The sequence below is a fragment of the Gopherus evgoodei genome, chromosome 8 (assembly GCF_007399415.2).
Source record: "Gopherus evgoodei ecotype Sinaloan lineage chromosome 8, rGopEvg1_v1.p, whole genome shotgun sequence".
Lineage (NCBI taxonomy): Eukaryota > Metazoa > Chordata > Testudines > Testudinidae > Gopherus > Gopherus evgoodei.
Window position 1 is genome coordinate 91,850,276 of NC_044329.1, and position 14,946 is coordinate 91,865,221.

Genomic DNA, 14,946 nt, shown 5'->3' on the forward strand with positions numbered 1-14,946 from the left:
AGTCTGATTTTAGCTGTGATGGATTAGTTGCTGCGCCAGTGGGACCCATGCTCAGGGGCTCTGGCCAATTGGGGCACCCCAGTGTCCCGCGCCTGTTGAGATGCGGGATTGGGGCACGGGGGCTTTGCCCCAATCCCCCCGACGCCGCTCCCTGACAGGAGTGCCGAACACAGGGGTGGGGCAAGCTCCTGCACCCCAATGCCATTTCCCCGGCAGGAGCGCTGGAGGTTGGTGCGGGGAGGACTGCAGGCATAAGAGGTGGGGAGGGGCCCCACAAGCCCCTATTCTGCCTTTGGATTTTAGGATTTATTACTGCTGCTTCTCCTGTGGGGAACTCTGGCTTGGAAGCATTGTTTTATAAATAACTGCAATTGTTGAAGGGAGGAGGGGGCTCTGACATACAGGAATAGATGTGACTGACAAATTTAAATTCCTGCTTAGCCTATGTCACAGGTCAACACTGAAAAGAACATGGAGTCTCACCTTAGAGACTAACAACTTTATTTGAGCATAAGCTTTCGTGGGCTAAAACCCACTTCTTCGGATGCATGCAGTGGAAAATACAGTAGGAAGATATATATATACACACAGAGAACATGAAAAAATGCGTGTTGCCTTACCCACTGTAACAAGAGTAATTAAGGTGAGCTATTAGGTGAGCTATTCTCAGCAGGAGAAAAAAACTTTTGTAGTGATTATCAGGGTGGCCCATTTCCAACAGCTGACAACGCAAAAGAATAAATGGACACAAGTCAGACGTCAAGAATTATAACATTCAAAAACCAGTTAGAGAAGACTTCAACCTCCCTGGTCACTCAATTACAGATCTCAAAGTCGCAATACTCCAACAAAAAAACTTCAAAAACAGACTCCAATGAGAAACTGCAGAATTGGCATTAATTTGCAAACTAGACACCATTAAATTAATCTTGAATAAAGACTGGGAGTGGATGGATCATTATACAAAGTAAAAATTGTTTCCCCGTACTAATTTTTTCCCCTACTGTTACTCACACCTTCTTGTCAACTGTTGGAAATGGGCCATCCTGATTATCACAATGAGGGAGAAGCAAGACTTGCTTTAAAGTGAGATTACTGTGGGAAAAGTTGCTGACTAAAAAAGACATTGTGGGATTGCATTAATTACACAGCTGCTTGTGACAGTGCACTCCCTAATGTTTTATGGAAATATGCTTATGAGTATGAATATGATGTAACTGGAATATGCTTCATGCAAAAAGTCTCTTGTAAGGTATCATTACAAAGCTTATGAACTACTCAGTGTGTTCATCCTATTTGTTTGCATGTATTATTTCTATGTCTGGAGTTAGGAAAAGCCATTAAAGGTGCTTCAGAATCAATGACCTGTAAATGGCTCTGTTTACTTGCAAAGCTTCCTGGGTATGTGCGGGTCAGCCCTGGAAAAATGGAGGCTGGGGTCTCACAGGACATGTCACCTGATACTGGAATCCATCTTAAACCTGGTGCTTTTCCGGAGGTGTAGGGACCCAGAGGGACAAAAGATTCCCGCCTTGTGCCCAACTATAAAATGGGGTGGAACAGGACAAAGGGGGCTGCCAGTCATGAGAAAACCCCTAGTTTCCACCTAAGATGTCTGCTGAAACTAACAAGGATTCTACCAGGGAAAGGACTGGGCCCAGACTAGGAAGGAGTCTAGTCTGTGAAAGAAGCCTATTGGACCATCTCTGAGGGGAGTAAGTAACTGATTACAGATAATAAATGTGTTAGGTTTAGACTTGCATGTTTTTGCTTTATTTTACTTGGTAACTAACTTTGTTCTCTCTGTTATTACTGAAACCACTTAAATCCTTTTTATACTTAATAAAATCACTTTTATTAGTATACCCAGAGTAAGTGATTAATACCTGTGGGAGAAAACAGCTGTGCATTTCTATCCATCAATTCTATAGAGGGCAGACAATTTATGAGTTTACCCTATAAGTTTTATACAGAATAAAATGGATTTATTTGGGGTTTGGATCCCACGGGGAACTGGGTGTTGGAAATAGCTCTGGGGGCATGGACCAGACCTGGGTCTGTACTGCAGCAGGCTAGCGTGTCTGGCTCAACAAGACAGGGTTCTGGAGTCCCAGGCTGGCAGGGAAAACGGGCTGAGGTAATTCCAGCACATCAGGTGACAGTCCCAAAGGGGTCACAATGCTATTTTGCTTACAAGTTAACTTTAATTGATTAGTGTAACTTTACTGTTGTACAGTTCAGTTACACCTGTACCATGAAACAATATTTGGCTTATGTAAAGCTATCTCTCCTAAAGTGTTGAATAACTGAACCTCAGAATATCAAAGGCAGTAATGTATATTATCTTTATTGTACAGATGGAGGAACTGAGGGGCTTGGTCACCATTCATGTCAGAGGCAGGATTAGAACATGGGAATTCCTGGCTCTTATAGACATGCTCTGTTTACTGACTGATGCTGCGTCTCTACAGCTTCTGGCACAGCAAATTCTACCGTGAACTGAAAACAATGCTGTGTCCTTACTTATCCACACAACAGGTTTGATGGTTCCCTCAATCACCCCCCTAACTGATGGTGTGGTTGCTGGAGTAGGAAGTGGAACACACTGTGCCCCTCCCTCTGTGCTGGGAGGAATGTGGAGAGTTATGTTCTGCAAATGTAGCAAGAAAAAGGGAGCCAAACCGAGGCTTTTCATAACACGTTAGACAAACACGTGTCAGGAGAGACTATGTATAAGTAGACCATGCCTTGAGTGCAGGGGACTGGACTGGATGACCTAATAAGGTCCCTTCCAGTCCTACACTTCTATTTCGCTCCGGACCGGTCATGCTTACAGACAGGGGAAGGTATCGTTAACACGGTAGATAAGCGTGTGAAACTCCTACTGCAGACAAAGTAGGTTACAAGGCCAAGCTAGGCGGTAGGACCTTTTTCTCACAGTGTAAGTGTGACCCGTTAGCAGCCTGGTTACTACAGCACGGACTGAACTGGGAAGACCCTCGACTAAGAGCATCAGCTGCTTTATCTAAGGAGCTGGTTGCCGCGTGGAGCTGCCTCGTGTCTGAGCCCCGCAGCGACTCCCAATGCCGCCGGAGTCCCATGCCCAGGACTGCCGGTGGGGCCTTGAAGCCGGGACAAGGCTGGGGCAGTAACAACGCCCCAAGGGTTACAGGGCAATGGCCGCTCGGCTGAGCTGTAACGAGGACCCCCACCCGCAGCCTGTCTCCACTGGGACAGGGCACAGCACTACCCAGCCCAGAGCCCGCCGGGCCCTCCTACCGCCCAACGCCCCGCCCACTGCCCTCCCCGCGCGGCGCCGACTCACCCGGCCCTCGGCCAACTTCTCCGCGCCCAGCCGGGCCGCTGTGCTCTCGCGATGTGCCCGGCGCGCTCGTGCCTCCTCCCTCTCGCGAGATCGCTTCGACGAGATGGCGGCGCGGCCGGGCCGCTGAGCGGAGCGGTCGGAGGGAGGGAGGTTGTCGGCTCCCCTGAGCCTGCTGGGTCCGGGCTGTTTCCGGTGGGGATGCTGACGGGACGGGACTCGCCGCCGCGGCTCTGAGTGCCTCGTCCCCCCGCAGCGGCTCCGGCTCCCCCCGGCTGCGGCGAGTCCCCCCGGCGGGGCCCCCCCGTCCCCGGGGCCGCCGCTGGCGATGACCGGAGAGAAGCTGCGCTCGCTGCGCAGGGACCACAAGCCCAGCAAGGAGGACGGGGACCTGCTGGAGCCTGGCGAGGAGGAGGCGGCGCCCGCGCCCGGAGGCGTCTTCACAGGGGGCCGTGGGGGCAGCGGCAAGGGCGGCCGCGCCGGGGGCCATCGCATCTTCAGCAACCACCACCACCGGCTGCAGCTGAAGGCGGCCCCGGCGGCACCCGCCACCCCGGGGGGAGTCAGCCCCGCGGCGGAGGCCGACAAGTGCCCGGGGCACTTCCCGGTGCACGAGTGTGTCTTTAAGGGGGACGTGAGGCGGCTCTCGGCACTGATCCGCACGCAGGGCATCGGCCAGAAGGACAGTCACGGTGAGTGTTGCCCTGACCCGCGCCAGCGGACAGCAGCCAGAGCCTCGGAGAGACCCTCCTCACCCCCGCTCCCTGGAGAGACCTGCCCCATCCGGGTCAGAGAGCGCCCACCGCCGTCCAGTGTGTGACCCTCCCTAACCCACGCACCCGTTCCTCTGTCATCTGCAGCCAGGGCATCTCCCAGAAAGATGGCCATGAGCAGTGTGTCATAGGTACCTTCCCAAGTTACCTTCAGGAACTCCCTCATCCAGACCCAGGACACTTGGCCGGGAGGACAGCCACATCTCCCATTTCTTGAGATTGCACCTCAGAAAAGCAGTCGTAGTGGGTTCTTCTTATTTGATGCACCCCCAAGCGGTGGTCCACACCTGGGACATAGTGCAGATGGATTAGTGGGGAGATATTTCTACCCCATTCTGCTTGTAGAGAGGCTCCCCAATTCCTTCCCATTTACCTATGTGATACATTATCTTGGCTTCCATTCTCCTCCCTTGTGGAAAAATCTTTCCATATGTTTAACTACAGGATTAGTCAGAAGGATGACAGTGAGTTTAATTCCCCTCCCCCCATATACTCTAGGAGGGAGATTCTTTATTCAGACACCCTGTGACATTACATAGGGTACAATCTGGACTGATAAACAGCTGTCCCCTCTCAGTTCTCTAACTTGAGGTGCCTTTTACATTGCTTTGCTGTAAGAGCTACCACTCCTGGTCTGGTCACACTAAGGCTTTGTCTACACTGTGCACCTTTTAGGGACATGGCTGTGTCACTATAGCTGTGCTGCTAAAAGGCATGCAGTGTAGCCACTATTTGTAGGCAGGAGAACTCTCCAGCCGACAAAAAACTTCCACCCCCAACAAGCGACAGTAGCTTTGTTAGCAGGAGCGCTCTTCTGCCGACAAACCGTTGTTCACACTACTGTTCACAGCTTTTCATCAGCAAAACTTTTGTCATGGGGGAGGTATTTTTATTTCACACCTGAACAATACAAGTCTTTGTTGTTCGGTTTCCAGACAAAGCCACAGCCTCCCTCTTATACTGCAAGACTGCTACAGCCAGTAATCCTTGAATCACACTGTAGAGCAACACCAGCAAATTTCCAGCCCCATACTTTCCCCCAGAAATGTACCCCCTATACTGCCCAGCACTGTCCTGGATAATATAAGCTCATATATCAGAGGGGAAGCCGTGTTAGTCTGGATCTGTAAAAGGAGCAAAGAGTCCTGTGGCACCTTATAGGAATTTCGTGTTGCATCCGACGAAGTGGGTATTCACCCATGAAAGCTCGTGCTCCAATACGTCTGTTAGTCTATAAGGTGCCACAGGACACTCTGCTGCTTTCATAAGCTCATATAAAGTCCACAGTTTTATTAATAGAAAAGGATATGCACAAATCCTGTTATCCCAAATTAAGCTTCCCAAACACACTTGTCTAGATAAAACATAAAACAAGTTAATTAACTAGAGAAAGATAGATTTTAAGAGATTATAAGTAATGACGCATAAGGTAGAATTGGTTAAAAAAAGATATAAGTAAATCTCAACTAATGCCAAACTTAATAAGAGAGCGAATTCAAAACAAAGGTCTCTCTCACCATGTTTTAGCATTCATACTGGCTGAATCTTTCAGTCAGGATCCCTCCCCAAGTCCAAAGCTGTTTCCTTTGTTCTTCAGGTATTGTGGATGCCATGGGTAGAGAGAAAGGAGGAATAATTTGGGACATCTCCTCTCTCTAGCTCTTTCTCTTCTTTGAGAATCATCTCCTGCTGTGGTTCAGGAGACAGAAAGCCTATGTGGATGGGAAACCCCAGCTGTTTCTTTGTCAGGATGTAGATTTTCACCCACATCCTCTTTCGTGCTGAAGAATGGCCACTTAACTAGATGGTAGTCCATTTGGTTTTGCTGCCTGAGGAATTGGATAGCCTTTTGTCTCTGAGGAACTGGTTTGTGGCTGCCCCCACCAGACTTGGAACATGTCAAATAATAGCATACAGATGAATCCTGTAACTTTACATGCAATGTTGCCACACACACTTTACCTGGACAATAATGATCAGCAGGTTATGAGTTTTCAAATGATACCTTACAAGGCATACTTTGCACCAAATTTATTATAATCCTGTAAAAGAAGGGAACATGGGAGTACAGCTATCACTTGCCCAGTGGGATTGGGACAGTCCAGAATTTGGAGAAGAATCCTGGGGATATTGCTTTCCTAGGAGGCCTCTTTCTCACTCCAAATGAGTGGAGTGGCCAGAAGCCATGAAATTGAGTAGAAGAATAATCACTACCAGTTCTTCTTACTGGACCATTCTCCCTTCCGCTGTGGTGAGGCCCTCATCATCTTGCCTACCCCATTTATAGTGAATTCCTTTCAAGATTTCCTATTCCAGTTTGGCAGGATAGATCCTTTGGGGGCAGATTGTTTCTTACTTATAATCCAAGTGGATTCGCTGACACTATTCTTCTGCTATCTCTATTTGTAGTAGTCTTGTGTGGGACCTGGCAGTTAGCGATAGAAAAATCATAGTAAGTGAGTCTATCTCTTTGCAAAAGTAGGATTCATTCTCTCCCTCTCCCTCCCTCTGCCCCACAACAGAAGAGAGTGAAGCCTTTCATCCTGAAACTATTGCTGTAAGTGCAGTTTAGCAAGCTGCATTGTAGTGTAAGGCTGAAAAAGCTTTCCAATATGTAACATCTTTGCACATGCTCATAACTTACTGATGTTCTGGACATAGGTCAGTTTGGGCTGGGGAAAAACTTTAAAATAGTCATAAGTGATTGAAAAATCACTTCCACACATGCTCTAAGACTTGAATGGAAGGATTTGGGCAGAGTTTTTCTCCAGCTGAAGGACACTCTGGATGAGTGATCATAATGTAAACTCTTGCACACAACAGTCCTTAAAAATATTCTTTAAAGTTATGAGGATTTCTCTTTTAATGCAAGTGTAGGGCCTGTAACTTGTGGTGTACACTTTGCAAATTCTAAATTTTGTTTTTAAATAAAAAAATCTTTCCTTTGCTATGATACAGTTGTCATAATGAAACAAATGTGCTACTTCCCTACTGATGTAGCCTAATAGAAAATGGTTTTTAGCTGTATATTAGCAATGGCAAAGGTGAAGACTTGCCTCCTTCCCTAATTCATAAGGTTTGAAAGTTCAAAGCCTGATCAAGCTCCTTTAAAAACCAGTATTATCTTAAACCTGAAGGGTTCCTATTAACAAATAGAGGATAAAACTGGAAAAATGTGAGGGGCAGGGGAGAAGGAGAAGGGATCTGCCTGCACTTCCAAGATCTGCAGGTAACTACAGGAAGGGTGACTCTACATATACACATTTTAAGATACCACTATATTCAGCCTTACAGACTCTGGGTGACTTTCTTTCTGGTTCCTTGGATGGTTGTGTAAGATAGGTTTTACTGTTCCAAAAGAGGTTCGCTTGTTGTCCACACTTGCTTTATGGCTGTTTTTATATGCATTGTGGCATCATGTTAAGGGAAAAGATGGGTTATTGTGCTGAACTGCTCTATGAAAACCATTAATTTGGTTTTTAGACTCCAGCATCTTCATAATAGTGAATCAAAAGTATACGAACACTTGCAGCTAGAGCCTTTAACTCTCTACTTGTACAGGTGCTGGATTTTGCATATGAGCTTATAAAATTGTTTTGTGCATGCAAACCCTGGAACCTAAAACATGTTAAAACATGCATGTGCACTACTGCTAGCTTGGATGAGCCCCCAATGAAAGTCTGATCCTACATGTGCAAAGAACCAATATCTAGTGAACTTCAGTCTCTTAATTTGGTCTGTCATCTGTTTTATGATGACAGGTTGCAAACTAATTTGATTTTTGTCTTTCCAAACTCTTATACACACAACAGCCACTTGAAATTTACAGAATCATTTAAGTAGCTGTTAGTACAAATTAACTTATATTAAAAGTTTATGCATGTCAGACCCTTAATAGTTGCAAAACTATAAATGATCCAGTAGTTTATTCTCCAAAGCTGGCAATGTTAACTAGAACTTATGACATTAGATGCATGATATACATGACAGTTTTTAGGACACACTAAGGTGGTGGCTGGAAAAATAAAGTGTGGAATGAGAATGAACCTGATGATCGATAATCTGTTTTTTCCATAAGTAACTGAGCCTGAAGAGGAGCTCTGTAAACTCAAAACCTCACCCACCTTGTCTCTCTAATATCCTGGTATCAATACAGTTACAACAATACTTTGTCACATGTTTGGTATTTCATTCTCTTCCAAACATACCTCCTACCTCTTCTAAATTGCATCATGTCCCAGGATGTTGCATGAGGTTCCTCATTCCTTATTTATATATACTACATCAGGGGTGGGCAAACTGTGGCCACAGGCTGGATCCGCCCCTGGGGATTGCCCCCGTGGCGCCGTGGGCCCTGCACCGCTCTCAGAAGCGTCTGGCACAATGTCCTTGCAGTCCCCAGGTGGGGGAGCAGACGGCTCTGTGTGTTCCTCTTGCCTCCAGGCACTGCCCCCCGTAGCTTGCATTGGCTGGGAGTGGGGAACCGTGGCCAATGGGAGCTTTGGGAGAGGTACCTGGAGGCGCGGCAAGGGCAGCGCATGCGGAGCCTTCTGTGCCCCCTCCTTCCCCCAGGGGCCACAGTGCTTCCTGGAATGGCGGGGGGAGGAGGGGACAGGGACACGGCCGGCATGCAGGGAGCTTACTGTGGCCCCAATGCACGCCGCTACCACCACGGAGCCGCTTTATGTAAGCGGTGCCGGGTCGGATCCCAAACCCCACCCTTCCAAATTCCTGTCCTAAGCCCCCTGCCTGCACCTCACACCTCTCCTGCACCCTGCGCTGAGCCCCCCTTGCATTCTGCACCCCTCCTGCACCTCAACCCTTCCCTGAGCCCCCATATACATCCCACACCCCTCTTCTGCCCCAATCCCTTGCCCTGAGCCCCTCCCTGCACACCGCACCCCCTCCTGAACCCCAGTGCCCTGCCCTGCATACAATTTCCCCACCCAGATGTGGCCCTCGGCCCAAAAAGTTTGCCCAACCTTGTACTACATTGTACTACTTTCATTTCCTCTTCTTGTATTACTCCAGTAATAGTCTGCTTAGTCTTTGTCCCTTTTGTGTATGTAGTCTCAATCACTGTAAAAAGCAAGGTTTTACAGCCTTTTACAGTAACTTCCTATTTCGTAAGTGACTTGCTAGGTGTTTCTATTATAGAATGGATTCTGTTGTAAAATAGGTTCTCTTACAATACAGATTTTACAATAGTGATACATATGTTAGTGCTCTAATAGTATTAAATCAAAATTCCTTACAGTAAAGTATCAAAAAGCTGATGATAGTTTTGTCATAATTTATGGTGTACATAATATATGGTCTTTCTGGCTGAGTAAGAAAAGTTAATCTTACTACATGGCTCTTACAGTTGGTTTCCGATTGCTACTAATTTTGCATTAGAATTTCTAAAAGCGGGTAAAATTTTAGACTTTTATCAATTAGTTGTAATTAAATTTAGTTTTAATTAGATTGTAGCAATCCTAACTCTATTTTTAAAAAACCTATATTATAGCTTCCCTAGACATAGTACACACTGATACTTGATAATACTCTTGAGAAGCCTTTTTTTCAGTGCCATAATTAATAAGCCTAAGGTGACTGGCACATTTCATATGGAGGTCAATAAGACTGTTGTATGTTAGGATTGCCTGCTTCCATTTATCTGGAATTCTGTTGTGATTTCTTTTTTTAATCCAAATTCCATGCATGCTAATTAAATTATAAGGCTGAGACTTTGTCCAATTTACTGGTACGAGGAGACTCCTAGGAGAATTTTGTGTGCTGTAAAACAGTTTTGGCATTTTATCAGTGTGAGACTTAAATTTGCCCCCGATGGAATTAAATTCCATCTCGACAAACCAAAGTCGGGCCCTGTAGGTTTCTTAGATTAGGCTAATGAACTGGCTAGTGGAGGTGCTCTGCAGAAAGTTGTGCCTGGTTGGTTTTGAGTGATGATCTGTTACAAACTAGTCACTCGTAGTTCGTACTGAAATAGTTATTCCTTTTTAGGAGTGAGAGAATATTTGTTAGACACCCTTCCATTAAAACAGTGTTGTAAGTGGGTATTGTGACTGGGTGCAATTTTCATCTTGACCTTTACTTTCTTTAGTTCTTCTATGGGCTGTAGATACAAAAGTCCTTATAAAATATTCTAGCTATCTTTTCAAGCTGTCTGAACCTCAGTGTCCCTACTGGTATAATCTGGCCCAGGGCCAGCCATGTCTTTTGGTATCATGTTCTTGAAATACTACTGTAACTCCACTGCCACTGCCTCTTCCCTTGTGCCCTCTTCAAACTAATTCATCACCACAGGCCCATTTTAAAGTATCTTATCCTGTGATAATTAAGTAGAAGATGCTCCAGTATTTGTAACATTAAAAAAGACTTTTGTCTGATTTTCTTCATTTACTAGTGCTGTGTGCATAATATAGTATTATGAATGCTTAATTCCAAACTAAAGCATTTTTCAAGTCAATATTCCTCACATTTTTAAGCAGTATGTTCACATTGCTAGTTTCCTAAACTTATTTAAGAATCTAACCTAATGGGCTTGATTTAAAAAAAATAAAAGATGGGAGGGCAAGTTAAGGCACTCAAAATTTGGCCATATATCAGCATACTTTTGAATGATAAGGTCTTAATATCATGGCTTTTTAAAAACACATTCTCAACTGTTTTTCAGTGTGGAAGATTCCTATGCCAGCAGGCTCCTATCCCATCTTCAAGGAACCCCTTTTCAATTTATAGTAATAAAATAATGTCCTGTTTGTGCACTTCATCTAATGTTCTACGTTGTAAAAAAATTATATAGATACTTTACAATGTAACTTGCATTTCTTGCTTTTATACTACCTTTCCATTTGCTTTCATTCTTCTCATAATAGACCATAATGTTTCTTCATTACCTTCTGTGTCTTCCTATGTTGTGCTTTGTACTGTTTCCTCATTTTTCCCCTTACTTATCTCCTTCATGACTCTCTCCCTCTACCAGACTTTTTCTAACTTATCCCATCAGTGTTCCCTCTCCCTCCATGCTCCGCTACTCATAGAAACATCGGCTAGGCATCTAACAGACAGAAGGCTAAGGACCAATATGAGAGAATGGTGGCCTTATTGTTCAGAGGCAGTGCCCAGGTGAGAAGCCAAGATATTTTTCTGAACAAATTGCTGTCAAAGATGAGGGGACTGGGATTCCAGTGAGAGTACTGTTTCTGGATTTTGCTTAAGGAGCTTCAGCCTCTGTCTGATAAATTGCTGCTGGGGGAAAAAGGAGAACTTTCTCTTTTCTTACCCCAGACTTTCCTCACACTAGAAGCTCCTGACTTTTGTAATGACAGTTGAGAATCTGTTACTTTACCTCTTCTTGGCTAACGTAATGTTTATATCTCATTTTTTCCTTGTCGTCCCTCATCTGTCATATCAACCTGTTGTATTGTCTTATAGTTGGTCAGCAAGAGCTTTGGGGCAGGGACCCCACTTGTTATGTTCTTGTACAGTGCCTAGCACAAGCCTGGTCCCTAACTGAGGCTCCTTGACACTAGCACAATTCAAATAATAAATAAGAGCATGATCTTTTAATTTATTTTTTAAGTCCCTTTTCCTGCTGACTATCCCCAGTGACTGCATCTGTTGCTGATAGCTTTCCCAGTCACTGGTAGAATGAAATTGGTCAGAGTTCTGAATAGCACTTATGAAAAGTAGTAGGGCTCTGGTTAGTTTTCATTTTGATAAAGTTTGGCAAGGTGCTATGACCTATCCCAGGTATTGGAACTCTGCCTGTGTGCAGACTGGGAAGTCAATTTTCTGTGAGTGAGTATATGCTTTGGTTGACATTTTAAAATTTTTGAGATCGTAAGGCTTAATATTCTAAATGAAAAGTTTAGATTCTACAGAAGCTGATGGCATTTGTACGGAAAAGATTCCTACTCACCACAGGTGCATAGGTGAGTGGACTTTAAAATCCTTGCTTACTCTCGACTCACATTTTTTAGATTACTTGTGTGGGATTGTGATGTTAAACTTATTCTATTGTAGAATGACTACTTCATTGTGTGAGGTCACATAATTAAGTGGCCGTTTCCTGCATTCTGCAGAGAGCATAGTTTGGTGCTAAAATATTCTTATAATAAGTGAATGTTAGCTTGGCTGTTGTGAGTTGAATTTGCATAAGGAACTAGGACATACCAGTCTGAGATGCTGCTAGTGACCTGGAGAGGAGAATGGTTTTCACAGCACATCTTTTTGACTGATTCATGAAATTGCATTTATGACCTCTCTATTAGTGATTGTTCACCTATCTGGGCCAGAGATTTTATGATGTCTGCTTTAAAGCCATAGGTATGAAACTATTGACTTAGTGCCTAGAGAAAACCTATGAATTTTTGGGGTTATTTCTCACAGAAGTATACAAAGAAATATCACTTCCTTGCATGTGGTGTTAGCACTTCTAAGTTGTTACTTTAAAGCAGCACTGCAGAAAACAGTAAGAAGTGCATCCAGACTTACACATAGTTACAAGAAATGCAAGTTTACTGTTAGTTTTTTAGTTTCAATAAACATTTTTGCTAAAAATCAATAGAATAGTTAAATATATGCAGTGAAATGGAAAAATATAGCAACATTAGGTTGCACAAATAAAATCGGTCAGGGAATTCAAAAGGTAAGGTTCCAATACATTAACATAGAAGAACAGTGTTCTGTCATACTTCATGACAGAGCTACAAAATATGCTACATGTTGTGATCCAGGGGCCTCTTGCTGCCATTTGGCAGAGGTGCTGGGATACATGGAGTTTTACAGGGATCCTACTAGATCAGGAATATGCATAATAATTCACCGAAGGGTGTTATGTGAAGTTTCTACTGTGAGCCAGTAGCCTGCTGGTTGTCATAATAATTTCAAAATGTATGTATAGATAATATTTAAAAATTGTGTATCTGTACTGGAAATTATGTTCTCTAAACCTGTGAGTTGAGGCAGGTAAACAGAAGGTGACATGCGTAAGACTACCGCCTACCTGGAAGGAGCCAATAGACACTTACACAATATCCACATAGGGAGGTATTTGCATTCAGATTCAAAATGCTAATTGAGAGAAAGTTTACAGGAGGAGATAAAACAACGGGATGGTATCTTGTTTATGAGTAAAGGCAATGGATTGTTGGCGTATGTGTGGTGTGCAGAGGTACTCCCTGGATCTTTTCCACTGAGAGGACAAGATGACAGTGTTGCTTTTCTCATGAACAGGAGATCCTAGCCAAGCCTGCCTGTAAGATGCTGGAAGGATTTTAGGTGAGCATTTGCTCTGTAAGACATGACAGTGACTAGTTCAGCCTAGGTTCTAGAATGCAATGTGTTTTTGTTTTTATATGTAACCATTTGTTTCCAATATTTATACTTGCTGTTTACTTTAAGTAAAGAGTCTTTACTTAAATAAACTTTTGCTCATTTCCACTATAAACATACCTAATGTGCTGTGTTAAGTGGAGCTGTAATCTGAGGAGTAACTGGTAAACTGGGCATACTGTTCCTTTGGGAGCAGTGAATCTGTGAATTCTGTGATTGTTCAGTGGACCAGGGGCTGGACACTCCTGGGAGGTGCTGAGAGGACTAGATAGTTGGAGTAAGCCTGTTGCTAACCAGTGTAGAGGGAAAGCGGAACCTGTGAAAGGCTAAGAAGTGACAGTGCTTGTGTTGCCTGTGGCCCATCGAGTCAGAGAGTTGACGCTTTTTTTCACGCTAAGGGTAGGTGACAGCAAGGTGCCTCACAATCCTGGGTGCTCTTAGAGAGTGTCACACTCATGTAGGCAAAAAATTAGGAATGGAAAATACTGCATGTCTGCAGTATGGGTGAATTGATATTTCTGTTGGTAACTGGGCACTTCTTGCTTTTTTGTGTGCAAAGTTGATGTTGCATTAGCATAGCCACATTGATTATTTGTATTTCATTTTTTATAAGGGGGTGAGAAGTTCCTGTTGGACATTGATCCAATTAGACTCAATTTCATGCTAAACACCAGAACTTCAAATAAATTTAGGAATTTTGCTTATGCTGTCCCCCAAGGCTGGATTGAAGAATTTTGGGACACTGTACACTATGGAAATTGGGGGGCTCCTTAACCTTTGTTAAGGGACCTGAGAAACTGGACACCTCCCAGAAGCCCCACATGTCTGATTGCCATGACCGTCCAGGAGAGCATCAATTATCTAGGGTGCAAAACCTGAGCAGTGCTGCAACCTTGTGTGCAAGGTCCAGGGCCGGCTCCAGCGTTTTTGCCGCCCCATGCTGCAGGGAAGGGGGGAAAGAAAACATGATCGGCAGCTCTTCGGCGGCAGCTCCACCACCGCCACTTTGTTCTTGGGTGGCAGGTCCTTCCTTCCGAGAGGGACTGAGGGACTCGCCGCCGAAAAGCAGTTGGCTGCCCAAACACCTGCTTGCTTTGCTGGTGCCTGGAGCCAACCCTGGCAAGGTCACAATGCTACTTATTGATGTTTGACCTGCCTCCTCCCGGTCCTTCCCTGCCGTCCCCCAAATCCTGACTCATGATGGGAGGAGAATGGGGGGGCAAACCTGGTACAAATGGCATCACCTCTACGAGGCAGAAAAGAGGGTCAGTTCTCCTCCCCTCCCCTCACCCCTCTCACTTAGCCCATACCTTCCTTTTCCCTCTAGGGTGCATGGGACCCCCCCATCAACCTTACTACTCTGGCCCAAGACCCCTACCCACCATCACCCCCAGGAGCCTCAGTTGAAGGCACCCATGTGAACAGGGAGCCTCAGCTGCCACATCAACGTATTGAGAGGCCAGCCTGTGGAGTGAGACCTGGGGTTTGTGCTGGCAGCACTCCCATCGA

At 44.9% G+C, this 14,946-nt stretch overlaps 1 protein-coding gene across 2 annotated transcripts in view; it reads left to right on the forward strand.

The window, feature by feature from the left end:
* The first annotated feature begins 3,391 nt into the window (after nucleotides 1-3,391).
* Nucleotides 3,392-14,946, forward strand: part of ANKRD13C (ankyrin repeat domain 13C) — a 54,832-nt gene continuing 43,277 nt past the window's right edge. The window contains exon 1 of one of the 2 annotated variants that reach the window (XM_030571779.1): nucleotides 3,392-4,014. In XM_030571779.1, coding sequence (XP_030427639.1) covers nucleotides 3,651-4,014 — 364 coding nt within the window. In that variant the 5' untranslated portion in view covers nucleotides 3,392-3,650. The remainder of the gene's footprint in view (nucleotides 4,015-14,946) is intronic. The other variant, XM_030571780.1, reaches the window with a different exon arrangement.